Source organism: Hydra vulgaris, chromosome 03 (assembly GCF_038396675.1).
Source record: "Hydra vulgaris chromosome 03, alternate assembly HydraT2T_AEP".
In the NCBI taxonomy this organism is placed as follows: domain Eukaryota; kingdom Metazoa; phylum Cnidaria; class Hydrozoa; order Anthoathecata; family Hydridae; genus Hydra; species Hydra vulgaris.
Window position 1 is genome coordinate 21,659,717 of NC_088922.1, and position 19,934 is coordinate 21,679,650.

General features: G+C 28.2%; 2 protein-coding genes across 3 annotated transcripts; both read right to left on the reverse strand.

Annotated features, from left to right (window-relative positions):
• Positions 1-819: 819 nt before the first annotated feature.
• LOC136078022 (uncharacterized) lies at positions 820-5,168 on the reverse strand. Its single transcript, XM_065792632.1, has 2 exons — positions 3,897-5,168; positions 820-1,686 (listed from the first exon to the last, which is right to left on the reverse strand). Exon 1 carries the CDS (start codon positions 5,025-5,027, stop codon positions 4,539-4,541), a length of 489 nt encoding a protein of 162 aa, XP_065648704.1. The 5' UTR covers positions 5,028-5,168; the 3' UTR covers positions 820-1,686; positions 3,897-4,538.
• A 6,054-nt stretch (positions 5,169-11,222) lies between these two features.
• On the reverse strand, positions 11,223-19,063 carry LOC136078021 (uncharacterized). Of its 2 annotated transcripts, XR_010637447.1 has the most exons (4): positions 15,728-19,063; positions 15,029-15,604; positions 12,112-14,814; positions 11,590-12,006 (listed from the first exon to the last, which is right to left on the reverse strand). XR_010637447.1 is itself a non-coding variant. In XM_065792631.1 (3 exons), the coding sequence occupies exons 1-3, from the start codon at positions 15,866-15,868 to the stop codon at positions 13,048-13,050; spliced, it is 2,484 nt and encodes an 827-aa protein (XP_065648703.1). In that variant the 5' UTR covers positions 15,869-19,063; the 3' UTR covers positions 11,223-13,047. The 2 variants fall into 2 exon arrangements, 1 of the variants encoding a protein (XP_065648703.1); XM_065792631.1 differs by having other exon boundaries at positions 11,223-14,814.
• Positions 19,064-19,934: the final 871 nt, after the last annotated feature.

Below are 19,934 nucleotides of genomic sequence, written 5' to 3' on the forward strand. Positions count from 1 at the left end.
TCTAGTCTCAGCTTTTCAATGGTAAGTTATAGCTACAGATTGCTAAGTTGCATCTTAAAAAAAAACGTAGATTTGGGGGAAAACCCAGATCAAAAATGATTTCAAAGAATAATCCAAAGCTTTTTTTTCAGTTTCCTCTAGAACTAAAGGAAAGGTAACAAGAAAGAACAAAAATGTCAAAGAATCAAGTGAGAACGAGCCAAACCCAATGAAGTTGAAGAAGAATATTCGAACTTATAGAAAAAAAAAATTTTTAAGGAAAACTAATCAAATTTTGGAAAATATGAATAAGATAAGAGTTGTTTAGAATTTTATGTAGAACATTTTTTGTTTTATAAAGTTTTTTGTAAAACTAATTATTGAATTCGGAAAATAAAGAAAACTAACTTTCACTCAAATTTAGAACTTTAAACGCAAAAAAGTCCCACGGACGGTAATCCCTGATTTTAAGATTTATTGCTATGAACTCCTATTGGTATGTACTATCATCCCTCAAAAGGATTTTTCCGGGTGTTTTCGTTGGGGTTAGGTCAAAAATCTAAAAACTGTGCCAGCATTATTATATTCGAAAATATTCTAAATTTTGCTTAAGGTGCTCAAAATACTCTAATCTACACTAAAAGGTTTTTTCTTCATTTAACGATAATAGTTTAGAAAGTAACTATCGATGTGCCGTCGTAAAATCTTTGGCGTAACAGTATAACGCTAAACGAGTGAGACAGTTAAATGGTTAGATAAGTAAGTAACCTCAGAAAACGTCGTAAGGACGTTTTAGGGGATCCGAGTCTGCTGGGAACGTCATATAAAAGAAATGAGTGGTACTTAATAATATAATATTTATTAAACCAAAATAATAATATTAGTAATAATAATAGAACATTATATATATATATAAGTTTTCAACAAGTGTTTAATTATAACTAAGCATTCTAATAATCTCAATAGAGTTGAACTTTATGTTTTTCTTCCAGAAAGGATTTTCAATATCCCAAAACTCAAAAGAGATATTACATTCTTCATAAATTACAAAAGATTCTAATTCAAAAAAGTACCATCCTGGGTGCAAAGCGTCAGGGACAATAATGCTATGAGATAACTTACAATTGTCAAAACCAGACTGAACAATAGCATTCCAGAGATTTGATGGCATACATTCTTCGACTAAATTAACTCTGTTCGTTTCCTTAGTTTTTATAATTCTTACATATGAATTGTGTTCATCAGTAGTTAGAGGCCAGTAAGTTTCTTTTCCAAGGTAAATATGTAGTCTAGCAAGATATCGTCCAGGCAAACAACATTCTATTATTTTCATAAAACTTAGCCAACAAACAATTCTGATAAGTACAATATTTTCCTGCAAAAGCTCATCCCATTCGGCTATAATATATTGCGGATTTCCAAGATGTGGAAAATCTTCAGAATCAGCAACAGAAAACTTTCTAACTTGAAGAGGTACAAGCAACTTTGCTGCATAGTAGTTTAGTACTGTATCTTTCAAAAAGTTTTTCTTTAAAAGTGCTTTTTCGTTTGGTTTTAAAACTATGTTATGGGATAGAAGAAACAATTCAGTTTTTTGTCTGCGATCAGATTAGGTGTCAATAACTCAAAAATACATTCTTTTATTTGTTCATTTAATTCGAGAAGGGTATTATGCTGGTTGAAGTTTTTTATTACATCATCATGGTTCTAATGTTTAAAATTTATATTTTTACACAAAATTACTTTATTAAATATATTTTAGTTTCTTTAAAAACTAAAATTTATATAAACATTGCAACATTTACCAAATTTTATTAAATTTTTACATAAATATATTATAAAACAAAACAACAAAAGTTATAAATAACTCATAAATATATTTATAAATGCTCCTATAAAATATTTTCATTAATTTTCACAAAAAATACTTTATTTCATAAAAATGTCTTAACTAAATTTTATTTAACGACATGAGTAAAATTAGGTCTTTCATCTAGAAACTCAAAAACCTATTAAATCAAATGAGGCACCCGTAACGTACGTACGCAGTAAAACCACAAGTTTTCAGACCCCTCTACCCCTTGAACGCACCTGTATGGTTTTAACAACCCCTACCCTGTCTGCGTACGCACTCATTATTTATTACAAAATCAACCCACCACCACCTCCTTTTCCATCGCATTGGTTTTTCAAAACATTAAAAAATATATATTTTATTTTAACTAGACATTTCTCTACTACATAACACTATATTTTTTAAGCTCATAAAATGGAATGGTTTTGTTAAAAAGATAAATCAAGTCTAAGAATAGATAGAGAACAAAAGTTAGTAAGACCGCGTATGTACTCATTGTTTTTACCACGTATTCGTTCATTTTTGGGTGACCCTTTTCCCTCAATACGTTCATACGTACTTCATGGAAGCCCTCTATGTGAATTTCTACCTGATTAAGTGAAATACTACCAAGGTGAATTGCATAATCAATTACAGCCAAGAAACCTAATTGGCTACAACAACAACAATACTAACTACTACTACTACTACTACTACTACTACTACTAAAAAAATAAATTTAGAAGCAGCAATGAGTAATAATGAAGATACTCAGATTTATAAATGTAGCATCATTTATGAATTAAAAGTATAAAACTATTAGTAATAAAAGCATCTTTAAGCAATGAGAGACATAAACGCATTTCAAAACTGTATAACTATTGCAAGTTATAGTTTATAACAAATTTACTGCTAATCCCAAGCATATACTTAATGTTGCACACAGATTTACAAGATTAGTCTTTATTGATTTTGACCTGTTTTTACTACAAAACTTTTAGCGTGTTTTTTTCAACGAATTTACAAAAAGCTATTCAATTTTAAACTTTATTAATTTATAAGATTATTTTTTAGATCTATAATTAATTTATAATAATCAATAATTATATTTACGCCGTAATAGCAACAAAAACCCAGTGAAAAAGCGCACATGGGATATGCGTGGATTTTTTCCATATGTAACCCATGTGGGGATTATTATTTTGTCCCATGTGGGTTTCATATGGTAAATCCCACATGGATTCCATATGGTAAATCCCATATGGGATACGTGTGGGTTTTTACCATATGTAACCCATATGGGGATTATTATTTTGTCACATGTGGGTTTCATATGGTAAATCCCACACGGGTTTTATGTGGTAAATCCTACATGGGATATAGGTGGAAAATACTACATGTTATAGATCTTAAATGCCACATATTTTAATCCAAATGGTATAAAAGTAGTCAATACTAGACAAATGAAAGTCCGAATGCTTCTATGATAATTTTTAAAATTCTTTTAATTTAAAAATTACTTAAATAGTAATTTAAAATTAATCATCGAAGCTTTCAGAGAGGCTTAACTTAATCTGGTATTTGCTACTTTATCCCATTTGGTATTCAAAATGTGTAGCATTTTTGATCTTTTACATGTTATGTTTTCCACTTATAACCTGTGGGATTTACCTTAAACTATTATGACGAAATTTTATAAAATTAAAAAACGTGTTGCAAAATGAATTTATTTTAAAATAAATGCTATTAATCAATACATCCAAAATGAATATTAAAAATATTATTTTTTCTTTTGCGATTTAAAAGAAAGAAAGAGAGAGCAATTTTAATAAGAAACCTTATTAGTCGAGCAATTTTAATTATTAGCCAGGTTGAAGTCATTAATGACTACAATATTTCACAAATAATTATTTCCTAATTTATTACTTACAATGACTAATTGTAAGTAATAAATTAGGAAATAATTATTGTATTATGGGTAATTGAACACATATTATGCGTAATGAGCTTGAACCCATGAGGAGAATCCTGAAAAAAAGTGATCAAAGTAGTTAAACAAAAAAACAAAAATGTAAAAACCTACTTTTTCAATGATGTAGACGTTGGGTGCAATAGCCACTGGATGCAAAAGTATCTTTACTTTTTCGTCACACACACGGCCTTCTATAATAACAGGCCTTGACATCGCGCAAAATGCCGTAAAAACTGATGTAAAGGCCGATTAAACTTTCACTTTTATTGATATATTTTTATATTAGGTTGGGTGTAATGGCAGTCTATGTTTTCTAATAATAATCTCTAGTAAAGACGGAAATATAAAAAGAAAACCAAAAAATTGTTAAAAGATAATGATATTTTTCGTATTTCAAATTTCATTAAGAATAATTATGTAATATTAAATAGTATCAATAACAAGCAGAACTATAACAAAGTATATATCTATATATTAGAAAGATAACTGTATTTTTAATCTTTTTTGCTAAAAATGGTAACAATAAAAATCACCAACAAAAGTTGATTCAAGCAAAAAAAAGGTTTTATCAATATATCTCAACAGGGTAAATATTTACAAATCCAAACATATTGAGAGACATATAGGCTGATGAGAAAATAAAAAACATAACAAGTAAATAGCATAATAAATTACAAAACTAATTTTCACATAAATTATGATAGCTTTAGTATTTTGGGAGTGGTAATTAGTGAGTAATTCGTTAGCAGAATATTATAATATACTTCCATATTTATAATAATAATTGGTAGAATCATCATAAATTTTTATTTCGCTTTTTTGCACATAGCCAGCAATGTAAACTATAGCCACTAATGTAGATTTATTAACTGAGCTTTCAAGATCATGTATATTATCCAGAAGTTCTTTTTCATCAGTAGAAATATCTCTAAAACATATGTCACAAGTATGACCATCGATACCATCAACAGGAATGTCAAGTTGTAATATCAATTTAGTATGTCGAATATTAATTTTTTCAATTACAGATTTAGCGTTTATAAAGTAAGTACCTCCAGATCCCTGTCGAAGCTTAGAAAAAGCTTTTTCAAGTGGATCTGTTGAAAACCAACCTATTAAGACATACTTTGCTCCATTACTCAACAAAGTTTCTACGAGATCAATAAAGCCATAACATGAATGCGCTATTGCATTGCTAGTATCTAGCGTAAGCTGTTTTACACGCTTACCTGTAGGTTTCATAAAATTTGACAGTTCAGCAATATCTCGTAGCAGTTGTAACTGTTGATCACCAACTGAGTGGATTTCTCCGCATAATTCATTTCTAAACCGAATGCCAGCACCAGGTGCTTTGACATTAACAACATTCGAAAAAAAGTTATTTTTTCAACAAATACAGCAGTACCTTCATATGCTTTATTTTCAATCTCTGGATGCGTTCTTAATGCAGCTATTGGTTCTTCGCAAAAAACAGACAAACAAAACTTTACAGATTGTCTCTCTATTGGTTTTGGATAAACTGATTTAGCTGTAAGTTTAGAGAGTTTAAAAAGACTATTGCACTCAGTTTTATATAAAGTTTCTAAATCACTCCACTTAGCCAAAGCCAGTTCTTTATTGTTCAAAAATTGAAGTTCGTCAGTCTTTTTTATCATCCAATTGTTTCGTATAGATTTTAAGAGATGCACATAATCATACAATAAATATATACCTGATGTTGTTAACCATGGTTTACTATCAACTGTTTTAAACATTCCAAAAAAATCTTTGATTTACACGGTTACCATCAGTAATTATTACCAGTGTCTTATTATTTTCAATATTATTTATCGTATCAACAATTTGTTGACATTGAGCAAACTGAAATTCAGAGGAACAATTTGCAACAGGTTGAGCACTAGATATAAATTCTGGACCTCCAAAAAGACATTTAATCATAAATGATAAAATTGTTTTAGCTAACTTTTCAGGGTAGTTTACTGCTTAACCAAACAAAGCACCTCTTTGGTTAAGTAATGAAGCTTTGACATAGATCTCATCAATTAGTATTATGGAAGTTCTTTTCAATGGATTTAAATTCATAAAAATGCTATTTATGAAACTTAGGTCCTCCATTGAGCTTATTTTTGAAGTCAATTGTGTTAAAGTCCTTATACTTGGCACCTTGTAAGCAATACACAAACAATCATATAAACTTCGTCGCATAGCAAAATACTCATATGCTCTACATATAATATCTGAAGTATATAAAAAATCACCAACATTAACTTTTCTCATTAAGGTGTTCGAATAGAATATTTGACTGAAGCGAACTTTCTTTATTTTTTAAAAATCTAACTGCTTCAAATAAAGCTGATTTTGTTTTTATTAACTTTAATTTGTTTACAGCTAAAAATGAAATATTATAAGTTGTGCGATTATGGTTAGCTAAAAATGAATAATCATTGAAAATTACTAAAATAAATAATGGAACACCAAGTTTGTACATTTTTGATTGTATGTGTAAACTTTTTTTATTAAGCTGGAAAACAATAACATCGTTATTATCACTTAACAAAGATTAAATATCGTCAAATATAAGTTCATCCTCTTTTAGAAAATCATTTAACTCATCTGGTAAAATGCTTTGAAAACCGCTTGAAGTTACAGTTTTTCTAACTTTACTTGCTGGTGTGGCTAAACATCTAGGCGGAATATTTTTAAAAACAGATGGTGGGTTTAAAGGTCGTTGCCTCCCATATTTGCTTTCAAAAGGTGCTTCATTTGGCCAATGAAGTTGACATACTGCTGTATAGTCTGTAACAATAAAACCAGTTCTTGGGATAGCTTCACTACATCTTTTTCTCTCCTCTAGATTCTTCGGGAATTTAAAAATTGATATTTTTGTTGTAGTTGAGTATTGATATTTTTGTTGTAGTTGTAATTGATATTGTAGTTGTAGTTGTATAAATTGATATTTTTGTTATAGTTGAGATATTTCGACTTGCAAAGAGATACACAGCTTTTTAAAGGCATTTTAATTATTAAAAAAACTTATTGTTAGTTTGACAATATTATGACCTTACAATGCGTTACATTGTACCTTACAACGTTATCGTCTTGAAGTTGCGCTATCTAATTTATAAACCAATCAAATTTTGAAGATTTATTAAAAAAGCGTCAACACAAACTTTCGTCTAATGTTAAAAGATGAAAATGTAAACACAGTATTAGGAATTGGCCTTCAGTTTAACAACTTTGTTGCGCGATGTCAAGGCCTGTTAAACTAATAAACAAACATCTAAATTTCTATAAGTAAATTTATTCTTTGATCATTGCCTTCATATCCTATCTTATTTTCATATCAAAATCAATTATAGTATTATTTATATAACATATCACAACAATATTATTAAATTTGTGATGTTCAAATACCATATGAACGTTCTCTAACATGTTCATATGATATTTGAATATAGTTCTTGAGTATATTATCTGCAAACAATTGACTGATGCAAGTTCAAATGTTGTCAAAAACCAAGCATGCATGCATGGGACACTGCAGTGTCCCACAAAGAAATGCTGGTTTGAAAGTCAAATTTTCTTTATTAAAAAAAATATTAAAATAGGGGGGAGAGGTTTCTGTAACTTTATTTAGGCTCCAAAACTTTTAACTTTATATATAATAAGGTTCATAAAACTTAAGGGACTTACAAAGGAACAAAAACAGAATATTTACAGAAACTTTTCAATTTTTAATCTGGAGTACCACAGTGTAATTGGGAATAAAGTCTCTGGGTCCAGTATTCAAAGTAATATGATCTAAAGTAATATATAAATTAAATAAAATGCTTTAATATGCATGCAGTTATACATATAACTCCTGATAGTTAACTATATGTATAACTAGTTATACATAAAATTTATTATATAAACTTATTTTTTAAGGTTATGCTTGAACAAACTAGTACCAATTAATTCAAATTCAAGATTTAGTTCAAGTTCAAGTTCTTATTTGTTCATTGTTTTTCACTACTTTATATTTATTTGTTCAAATTTGTTAACTAGTACTAATTCTTACTACAGTATGAATATTTATCATTGTTGAACGTGATTTTATAAGTAACTTAATTTTACTTTCAACATATTTTGACAACACCCTTTACATTTTAAATGATGACAGCTTTACTTTTCTATTGATGTTAAATTTATTACATTTCAATAACTCAGATTGAATTTTAACTGAATTATTGTAAGCTTTGGAAGGGTTTGTTGTATATCAAATGGTGTTGTAAATAAATTAAAAATAATATATATATATATATATATATATATATATATATATATATATATATATATATATATATATATATATATATATATATATATATATATATATATATATATATATATATATATATATATATAGTATTTAGGCTGTGGGATCATCCATAAATGACGCTAGTAGATAGAGGGGCAGTGTGAGTTTAACAATAATTGACAATGGGGAGGGGATGTTGAGACCAAAATAATGTCAATTTACACCAACAATGTGGTCTAAAAACTTCTTGCTTTTGTTGCTTAAAACTGTAGAGGCTCATAGGAAAAACAATTTAAATTCAGAAATTAGCTTGCTTATCTGAAAGAACAATTTATGTTTTTTTTTTTACTTTTAGTACTGTTGAGAATAAATGTATAATTGAACCAGAAAAAAATTGATGGTATATGCATTTTTTATATTATATTAACAATTCAGATATACCATCATAATATGATAACAAAAACTGACATCATTTTCAATGGGAGATGGCAAAAAATTGACTGAATTTGATTAAGGGTGAAGGTGTTCAATAAACGGGTCATCATCTGACATCATTATGCATAGATGACCCTATGATTTAGGTAAAATAAGTAATCAATTTGCCATATTTCTCTTTAAAAAGTGTAAGAAAAAAGCATTGTTATGCTGAAAACCTACCTTTTGAGCAAGCTTTGACCACCTATTTTATAAATTTGAAAGACAGAAGTGGAAGTGCGAATCGTAAAAGAACTAATAACAATGCTCTAAATTGATTTTAACTTTGTAGACTAACATTAATATAGTATTTAGAAATAATAAATGAAGTTTACATGATTTTTATAATTTGTATTTATTTCCATTAATTATCGGTTGTCAGTCTCTATTTTATAAAATGAATTAAAAAACTATTTATTTATAGTATAATAATAATACATAAATACTAGTTTCCTAATGCTATTATCATCACAATGTTAATGGTATTCGTTTTAAAGTGAAATTTTGTATCAATTTTATTGTTTTAATGTTATGTATATATATATATATATATATATATATATATATATATATATATATATATATATATATATATATATATATATATATATATATATATATATATATATATATATATATATATATTATTTTTACTTTATTTACAACACCATTTGATATACAACAAACCCCTACAAAGCTTACAATAATTCAGTTAAGATTCAATCAGAGTTACTGAAACGTAATAAATTTAACATCAATAGAAAAGTAAAGCTGTCATCATTTAAAATATAAAGGGTGTTGTCAAAATATGTTGAAAATAAAATTAAGTTACTAATAAAATCACGTTCAACAATGATAAACATTCTTACTGTAGTAAAAAATGATACTAACTGATAAATTTGAACAAATAAATATAAAATTAACAAAAACAATGAATAAATAAGAACTTCAACTTGAACTTTAACTAAATCTTGAATTTGAATTAATTGGTACTAATTTGTTTAGGCACAACCTTAAAAAATAAGTTTTTATAACAAATTATATGTATAACTAGTTATACATATAGTTAACTATCAGGAGTTATATCTATAACTATATGCATTTTAAAGCATATTATTTTATTTAAACATTACTTTAGATCATATTACTTTGAAAACTGGACCCAGAGGCTTTATTCCCAATTACACTGTGGTACTCCAGATTAAAAATTGAAAAGTTTCTGTAAATATCCTGTTTTTGTTCCTCAATGTAGTTCGTAAGTCCCTTAAGTCTTAAGGACCTTATTATATCTAAAGTTAAAAGTTTTAGAGCATAAAAAAAGTTACATAAAAGAAATTTGGGAATTCTTTGACTTTCAAACCTGCATTTCTTTGTGGGACACTGCAGTGTCCCATGCATGCAAGATTGGTTTTTGACAACATTTCAACTTGCATCAGTTAATTGTTTGCAAATAATTTACTCAAAATCTAAATTCAAATAACTATTATACTATCCTAATAATACGTCTATTTGCACAAATCTTAATCTTATTTCTATAAAGAAAAATAAACATTATTCGTGGTACTTACATACTTGCTTGCCATTCTCTATATTAATATAGAATATTTTCACACAATATAAACGTAACGCAATGCAATGTCGATTTAAAAATTTTTATTTTAGTTTTTTTTTAAAAAAGTTTTTTTTTTAGTTTCCAGCTTTCAAATTAATTCCCATGCAAATCCCACAGGAAACCCACGTGGGATTTCCCATGTGTGTAAATACCATATGGTTCCCACATGTAACCCATGTGGGATTACCCACATGGGTTTAAGGTGACAAATTTCCATACGGATACCACATGGTTTATCAACAATCAAATAAACTAAAATTTAATTTAACAAAACCTGAAAATAAAATATCTTGAATTAAAGCAGCTTCAAATAGAAAAGTGAAAGTATAGAGCAAAAAGGAGGCAGCATAATCAATTTTTGATGAGAGTAGATCGCTTAGGTTTTCGATGAGAGTAGGTTGCTAGGTTTTCGATGAGAGTAGGTCACTTAGGTTTTTAGTAAGATTGAGATTAAAAACAAAAAATTAAGGTAATGATAAATATACTATATATCACAAAATATCTATTTAACTATTCTTAATTAGACTTATATTAATCAATAAATTTTGAGTTTCATAGTACAATCTCTCAGCGTTCAAAACTTATGACCATTAAAAATTCCTAACCCTCTCAAATTGAGGAGTTTCAATCTTTGCTAGGTCATACTTTTTTTAAACGCTGAGAGATTTTACAATGAAACTTAAAATTTATCGATGAATATTTCTTGTTGAAAATAATAAAAAAAAATTTGTCACTTGTTGCTCTCACGTTTGGAGCAATAAGGGCAAAAATTTGGGGTTTTTCGTTCCCAGGCTTATTAGAAGATATGTCGTACAACCGCATTACGACAAGATCTTTTTTATAAAATTATTGAACTAGTGAAAAAATTACAAATAACCGTTTTTTAAATTAAAAAATAATCTTTATTGATAAAGAATAAATTTTCTTAATCCAATTAAAACTCATCAGCATTTCTTTTTTCAAATATCCAGCAGTTTTTTTATACAGGACTTTTAATTCTGGACATTCAAGAAGTAAGTTAAGGTTTTAAACACGTTCATATATAGAAAAATTTTTTTTTTTTAAACTTGTTGATAATTTTAATAGAGTTTTGTTGTCAATTTTGGTGCGAGGGTTTTATTCTGGCTTCACGAGTTTAAGTATCTAGGTACATAACAGGACTTGGTTCTCATAAAAATACGAATAGTGTTTTCATTTAACAAATAGCGAATAACTATTCGCTAAACTTCGGTATTGAAGTTTAACGAATAGTACTATTTATTAAACAAATAATAGTATTCGTTAAACGAATAATATTATTCGTTAAACGAATAATATTATTCGTTAAACGAATAATATTATTCGTTAAACGAATAATATTATTCGTTAATCAAAAATTACTATTTGTTAAACAAATAATACTATTCGTTAAGGTGGTAGTACAGTAATTAAAATCGAAAAAATCATTTTTTCAAAAATTTAATTTTTGGCTAGTATAATTATTCTAAATTCCATTTTTTTCTTGGTTAACAAAAAAAAACATTATATCCACTTCTAGTATTTGTTTTAAATTATTCGATATCAATTTTTTCCATAGCAACGCTTTGTTTATTCCGTTACTACGCGTTTTTACAATAAAAGTTATTCCACAAAAAGCAATAAACCCATCTCACTATCAATTATAAAAAAGAAATATTGTTATTCATTACTGCTTCTTGTTTATTGACTGATTTATGCGCATACATTGCTCATAAATCAGTTTTAATACTATTTTGCTCTTGACAAGTTTGCTTTTTTCCATATACTGCAGTCAATTTTTGTAATTTCTTATTCAAATAAAGGTGTTATGGGTGGATCTAAAAGAAAAGAATCGTCAAAAAGACTATATCGAAATAAAAAATCAAAGTTTCATGGAAACAGATATAAAAAAAATTGCAATTTTAATGAAACTACTGCTATACCTTCAGTTGATCAACTTCAGTTGTCAATTGACTACATTCCATGTTCATCATGCTTTAAGAAGTTGTTTAACTAAGAGATTATACAGGATCCTCAAAATATAAGTGAAGACTTTAACTTTATTATGAATTTTATTCTACTGAAAAATTCAATAATGCGTCTCAAATGTTCAGAATGTGAAGAGTTTGTTAACTTGCAGTTTGATTCTTCAAAAAAATATGGCTTAAGTATTAGACTAAAAATTTGTTGCAATGGTTGTGAATGGGAAACTGCTTTTTTTTCGTCTACTACTATTGAAAAAAAGATCTCTAATGCAAAACAAAATTATCTAGTTAAAAATAAATGTGTTAGGCGTAAACCGTTTGACATAAACACTAGGGTGTATCGCTTGGTACCATAATTTATGAAAATCACTATTTTTCAAAGAGCGTACTTATTTTCTTATGTAAAATTAAATTTTAATTTGAGTTTCCTTTAGTGTTTTTTAATTTGAAATCGTTTTGGTAAGGCAATTGACACTTTTAGATACGCAATATATCATTATTTATAGCAATTTTAAATTTTTTAGAAAAGTGCAAATTCTAAGTTATTTTATTTTTATACTTATGTCAAAGAGCGTTGTTTTGTCAGAAATTGATTAATTTTTCTTAGTGATAAGAGCATGGGAACACCCTCCCCCTCCCAAACCCCCTGAGCCACCTCGGAACAAATGAATTTATGTCATCGTCCCTAATGTAGGGAAAAGAATTTTTAATCTAAAAATTACTCAACCTCATATTTTTTAAATTGCTAAAAGGTTTAAAACTATTTTCAAAACTATTTTTTGTTAAATATTTTATTAAAAAAAGTACTTCTCATTAGAAGCGGTTTTCAAGTTTTACAGGTTAAAGTTTTGAATAAAAAATGAAAAAAATGTATAATTTTGTTTTATTTCTTAGTTAAATTATTTCAAGAACATCTTTCTTTGATTTAAAGGTAGGAATTTTTTCCCTGTGTATCATTCTTGTTCTAACAAATCCATTTCTTCTTTCTTGGCCGTAAACAATGGCAGATGCTTCCGTCACGCCTTTGACGCAGCGTTCTGTTGCTTGAGTGTGAATGCTGAATTTAGGAATTTTCAATGGATTTTCAATGAATTTGGAGACCTCCACTTTAGAAAGATTACATGTAAATATTGGTTGATAACAATCTTTTACATTCCAAGAAATTAATTCTTGAAGAATAGTAGCGTCAAGGTTAATTTTTGGAGATATTCTTTTTCGAACAGCAGTGTCTCCAAGCTCATTATTTCCTCTAATTTGTAAAACCTTATCAACACCAAACTTTCTTTTATTTTTATTAGAGCTAGTCAAGAGTGAAACCAGAATACACTCACTATGGCTGTACCAAGCCCCAGTTTGTATATAAGGTGTAATAATATTCGCCACATTGACTGGCATTGTCTTAAGAATTTTAAGTTCAAGCAAAATGTGTCTTGGTCCGTCCTCCAGCAGATGTTTGGAAGAAATTTCAAAATAAAGTTTGAAATACATTTTGACACAAAATTGAACTAATATCTTCAAGATCTCCAGCTCACTGTATTTAAGGTTATGATTTCTTGTCCACAAAAACATCAAAGCCATACCTGTTGTAAGCCAGCGAGAATGAGACAGTGATCCACATTTTAGATTTGCGAGATCCGGAGAAAGTTTTCCTGACTTGATAGCATTTACATATCTGTAACTGATATAAGCATCAGTAGATAAACTTTTTATGTCTTTCTCATCAAGTTTTGGAAGCTCCTCTCCATCTGGCAGGGGTGTAAAATTATAATTTATTGTCATATCATTTACATACTTAAGGTTTTTGCAAACTGATCCTGTAAATCCGTCCTTGCTACTTGTCGGACCATCAAGGGATACAATTAAATGTTGTATCTTGAGTTCATTTGTATATTTCATGCAAATCGCCCAATAGCATTTATGTCCTAACATTTTTTCAAGATGGGCATGAATTCCCCCTGACCATCCTGTGTTGATATTAGTTGATTCTCTACCTATTACTATGCATGACTCAGTTGCATTGTTTTTTTCAAGCACATCATAGAGTGCTTCAGCTATTTTTTTCGCCGGTTTTTCCGGATGAAGGGCAGGTTCTGGCGTGATGTGAGCAAGATAACGTCCAGTTGGCTCCCAAGATACACTTATATGCTCCTCTTTTATGACTCTATGGTGAAGTTTTCCGTATTTATCTGAAATTAATGTTTTGGTCCAGTCTTTTCTTCCATCATAAGCAATTCCAATTATATTTTCGTTACTACATTTATTAGCTTCAATAATTGTATTTTCTTTCATTACATTATTCTTAGCCCTTCGCATTTTATTTGGGTCAACAGAAAGGTATGACATATCAGGAGAAAAATAACCTGCAGCTATAAAATCTTTTATTATATCAGTAATTATAGCAGCCCCACCAACATTAGAAATATTATATCTTATTGCAGCTGATGCCGCATGTGTTATAGTCATTTTGTTTTGCGTTAGAATTGGTTTTTTTAAGTATCTTGTAACCAGTGATGCAAATTTTCCTAGTTTTTCTTCAAGCAACTTGTCGACCAAAGTTTTTGTTTCGTTTTTTAGTTGTGCAGTATTTAAATTGTATGTATCATCAGTATCATCAATACCATTTTTGTTTTCTTCAAGCAGATTGAAAACAAGTTCAGGATTCTAAATTTTTTAAACATGCAGTTTCTATAATATAATATTATTACTTACCAATATTGGTAAGTAATATTATATATAATAGAATATATAAATTTTAAATTTAAAAAAGTTTAATATATATTAAACATTAAAAAGTTAGTTTTAAAGACTTTCTTAGATTGCGGTAATAAATGTTTTAAAACAATTAAAGAATTATATTCATGCTAATTGAGCTAACCTGAAATTTATTAAACTCATATTTTCTTTCATTTTCTTTTTTTTCCCTTTTTCTTGCAGCTTCTTCCTGAATGTTTTTCCTATTTTCTCTTCTCCGTAGGCGAACCGATTCTTTATAATCACATAAACCAATTTGCATAGTAGAAATCTCTTTCTTTTTAAGCCTCTGATTACGAAGCCAAAGAAGATCAAGTACAGGAACTTTTTGTAATAGAGGGCATGAACAATAAACATGTGCACCTAATTTGCAGTTTTTGGGATCATTGCAAAATGATGCTGCCTCTGTGCATATAATGATTGTATGAGTACATGATATGATATCAAAGAGACTATCAAGCTCATTAGTTATTTTGTTGGTTGCTTCTTTGGATGGTTTTGTGTTTTTTAAAAACCTGGATATTTTAAACCATAGACTACTTAATTTTTCTGCTAGTGATTTTTTCGAAATTTTAACTGGTGGTTTAAACATACTATTTGCTTTGAACCATTGAGCTGTCACCAGTTTAGCAAGTTCTATGCTTAGTTCTTTTGTAGCAAAATTACTTTTTCTACATTCAAATTCTATTTCTTTTCTTTCCTAAAAGGTAGATATAGATTTAGTTATTTATCACAAATAATTTATATTAAGTCAATATATATATTTGATATAATATTTTTTGAAAATATTTTAGAAGTTAAAAAAAAAAAAATAAAAGCTAACCTTTAGAAGAATACCCATTTGAATTACTGATCTTTTTGTGGGTACCTCCGACAAAACAAACTCTTTACCTTTTCCAACAATAGTAGACAATTTAGTTGCTAAACTATGTCTAGTTTTCACATTCGATGTATAGTTACTCATTTTTAGTACTGTTATTAAAAATAAATTAAAAAATACACATTATTAAAAAGTACTTGTGATTAGAGTCTTTTTTATAAAAAACGTTTCTAGTATATAAACAAAGTAAATTTGAATTCTCGGGTATATAAACTAAATAAAATCCTGCTTCTTTCGTTTTTTTGTTTTGAAAATATCTTTCCTTAACAAAAACATGTATTTAAGATAACAATGTATGTTACAATCGTATTGTAATTTTACAATCGTAGTTTATAAAAGAAAAATGTACATGACTGGGGCTAAAAGAAGACAAAATTAGTCTTTTCATTAAGCCCCGAAAAAGATAAAACATCACCATAAGGTCAAAATAATAACAAAAAAAAATTTTATCACATAGTTCATTTTATTACAAATGTTCAATATGCATAATCGCTGAATATGCACAATACGCATTATAATAACAAACTTTATGATATTTTGATAACTAGTATTTATTTTTCAAGGTAAGTATTACTCACCTTGAGAATTATACAGTTGTTACAACACATTCTCAAAAAACGGGTAATTATTTACAATAAACTATAAAATGTATAACTAAAAGTCTTAATTGCCTTACCAAAACATTTTCAAATTAAAAAACACAAAAAAGAAACTCAAATTAAAATTTAATTTTACATAGGAATATCAGTACGCCGTATTATTTTAATCAAAATGATTTTAGCGATGTACCCTAATAAACACTCGTGTAATAGTTGCATTTCGTAAAATGGGTAAAGGACTGTCAGCTATAGAAAACTTTTGTGGAATTATGAATATGCAACTGCCAATGAATAAAAACAGTTATAATAATACATTGCATATACTGTTGGATGTGTATTAAAGTTTAGTTGATAAAAGCATGAAAAATGCAGCCAATGAATTGCGACCTATCAGTGAAACACCTAAAGATATTACATGTGGGTTTGATGGATCATGGCAGAAACGTGGATATACATCGAACAATGGAGTAGTAACACCTGTTGCTGTAGAAAATGGCAAATGTATTGACTTTGAAATTGAAACTAAAACTTGTAAGTTGTGTTCAATATGGGAGTTAAAAAAATACACACTTGTTGAATACACTGAGTTTCATTATTTAAATCATCAAAAGTGTCAAATCAGTCACACTGGTTCAGCTTCTTCAATGGAATCAAGTGGTGTAATAAAAATTTTTTTGCGTTCCAAAAAAAAAGCAATTTAAGATATACAACATTTCTAGGTGATGGAGATAGCAGCTCCTATGTTAGTGTTGTTGCTGTTAAGCCTTATAGAGATATTACAGAAATTAAAAAAGCGGAGTGCATTGGGCATATTCAAAAACGTGTTGAGAAATTAAAAAAAAAATAGTAAAGAAATTTTATGTGATGGCAATAAGCTAGGAGGAGCTGGTAGCTTAACAGAAAATGTGATAAATACATTGCAAAACTATTATGGCAAGGCAATAAGGCCTTGGAAATTTATATGGAATGAAAAAGAGTGTTGCAGCTATACTTTTTCACTGTTCTGAAAATTGTGATGGTGAAACACGCCATCAGTATTGTTTGCGCACCAAAGATTCATGGTGCAAATTCCAGGCTGACAAACTGACTGGAAAAGTGACATATAAAGAAAATATTTGTATTCCTGCTTCTGTGTGTGATGCTATCAAACCAATATTTATGGACCTTGGTTCCGATAAACTTCTTGAAAAATGTTTACACGGTAAAATGCAGAATCCCAATGAGTCGTTAAATCAATTGATATGGAAGCGATACCCAAAAGATATATTTATTGAAAGAACTGCTCTAAGTATTGGAGTGGCATCAGCTGTGCTAAATTTTAATGATGGTCAACAATTTTTAAACAAGTTGTTTAATGAACTTGGAATGATATTTGGTATAAATGCGCAAAATTATGTATTGCATAAGGACACTAAACGAATATCTAAAGCAGAAAAGCAATGTACCCCTAAAGTAAAATCTAGAAGAAAAAAATTAAGAGCAATACAAAAAGGTTTTTGTGATCAAAATGAAACATTGGAAGGTGTGACATAAAAGTGGAGAATTTTGAACTAACGTTTTTTACTTTTTTTTAAATTGCGTTTTTCTCAAAGTCATGTTTTTTGGGCTGGCGACAGAAATATTTTCAAAACTAATTATCAAAATTACTTGAAATTTGGCACACCTATTTACAATATTAGTATCTACAACATACACTAGAATAATTTTGAGTGCTTTTTTGGTTTGGTAATTTTCAAAGATTTTTTCATCATTTACCCCCAAAATTACCTTAATTCACATAAATGCAAATAGTTTGTTATTTTTTAGACCTAATTTAAATCTTTTAGTCCACATACATTGGAACGCAAAAAAACTGCGTTTTGCGTTTGCGTTCCAAAATAAAAACTCACACGCAAACTCAAATGCATTTAATGCAATTTATTGCGTTTACTTACGTAAACGTAAATACAATATACGCAAATAACTGCTTTTACACACGCATTTAATACGAAAATTACGCATATAAATGGAGTATATGAACGTTACTCACAATTTACGCGTTTAAATGTGTTTAAAAACGTAACTGAAACGGAACGTAAGCATAAAATTACTTACTTTGACGCAGTCTTCTCCCTCTATGTTCTTTGCACCTTAAAGTTTAATTTTTTCATTTATTTTAGCAATTGTTTTCATTCTCTTCTTTAGCTTTTTTATTTTTTCAAGTTTAGGATAGGGTGGGGCAAGATGTCCATAAGGTCAAGTCCCCTGTGCATTTGTGAGAACTAGGTAGATTAATATTGTTTAATTCCTTTTATATACTATTGTGTTATATATTTACATATTCATACAAATAATTGGTTTCAATCATGTTATAACTTTTTAAAGGATTTTGTTAGTAAATTACTAGAAAAGTTATAACTTTATATATAAATATTTAAAACAAAAGTATATAAGGAATTAAGCAATATTAATCTACCTAGGTCTCACAAATGCACAAGGGACTTGCCTTTAGGAACATCTTGCTCTACTAAAAGTTAAGAAAAATTAGTTGTATTATTATTATTTGTGTGCTTATGATAATAAAATGTTTGTTTTGTGGGTAATTTATTCCACAATATTCAAAGTATAAAAATTCTGAAACTCAATCAATAAAACTAGTATATTTGCAACAGCTAGTTTTGGGTTAAGAAAAAGGCTGTCAATAAAGTCTTATGTATTAATAGATTTATTATTATTATATATTATATATTATTATATATTAATATTAAACTTATATTTTCCCGGTAAACTTAATATTTTTTTCCAGTAACTTATTTCCAGTAAAAAATAATTTTTTTCCCGGTAAAATAACAACTTTTTTCCAGTAAAATGTTTGCGGTAAGAAATCAGTTTTTTACCAGTAAAGTTATTTTCCGGTATTCAAACTTCCAAGTAGAATATTTTTGTTTTTCAGAAGAAAAATTTTTTGTTGAAAAATACTTCAAGTGTTAAATGGATTTTGGAATATAATTCCAAAATAAACTATAATCTATTTTGAATCAAAACGAATGTTTTTACCAAACTTAGTTTTATTTGACTTGATATTTAAAATTCACATAAACTTCTTCTGAACTAAACTTCACATAAACTTTATACTTTGTCCAATAGATTTAGATCAGGGTTACAGATAACCATCAGGAATTATTCAACAAGTCTTTTTGAGCTTTTTTTGGACGACCGTGCTTTCCGTTCCTTTTTGGTGCATTTGAATATTTTTTGGCTTTAGGAGGTGGGTTGTACAGTTTCAAACGTAATGCTACTCCTACTGAATGCTTACAGGAGTAATTTTTGAAGAAATGAGACCACCCAAATTCCAAATTGGTTCTTAATAAATTCATCGAAAGTGGCATGATTATGATTCTTGTAGATCAAAATGTTTTTCTCCGCACTTGGTATGTAATAAAAATTTTCTGCTTCTTTATTTTCTGTAAGAATTTCTTTCATGGAAATTACCCATTGGTATGCTGATATCTTAGTAGCTAAACTGAATGTTGTTGTTTTTGAAAACAATTTCAGATTATTTTTGTAACCAA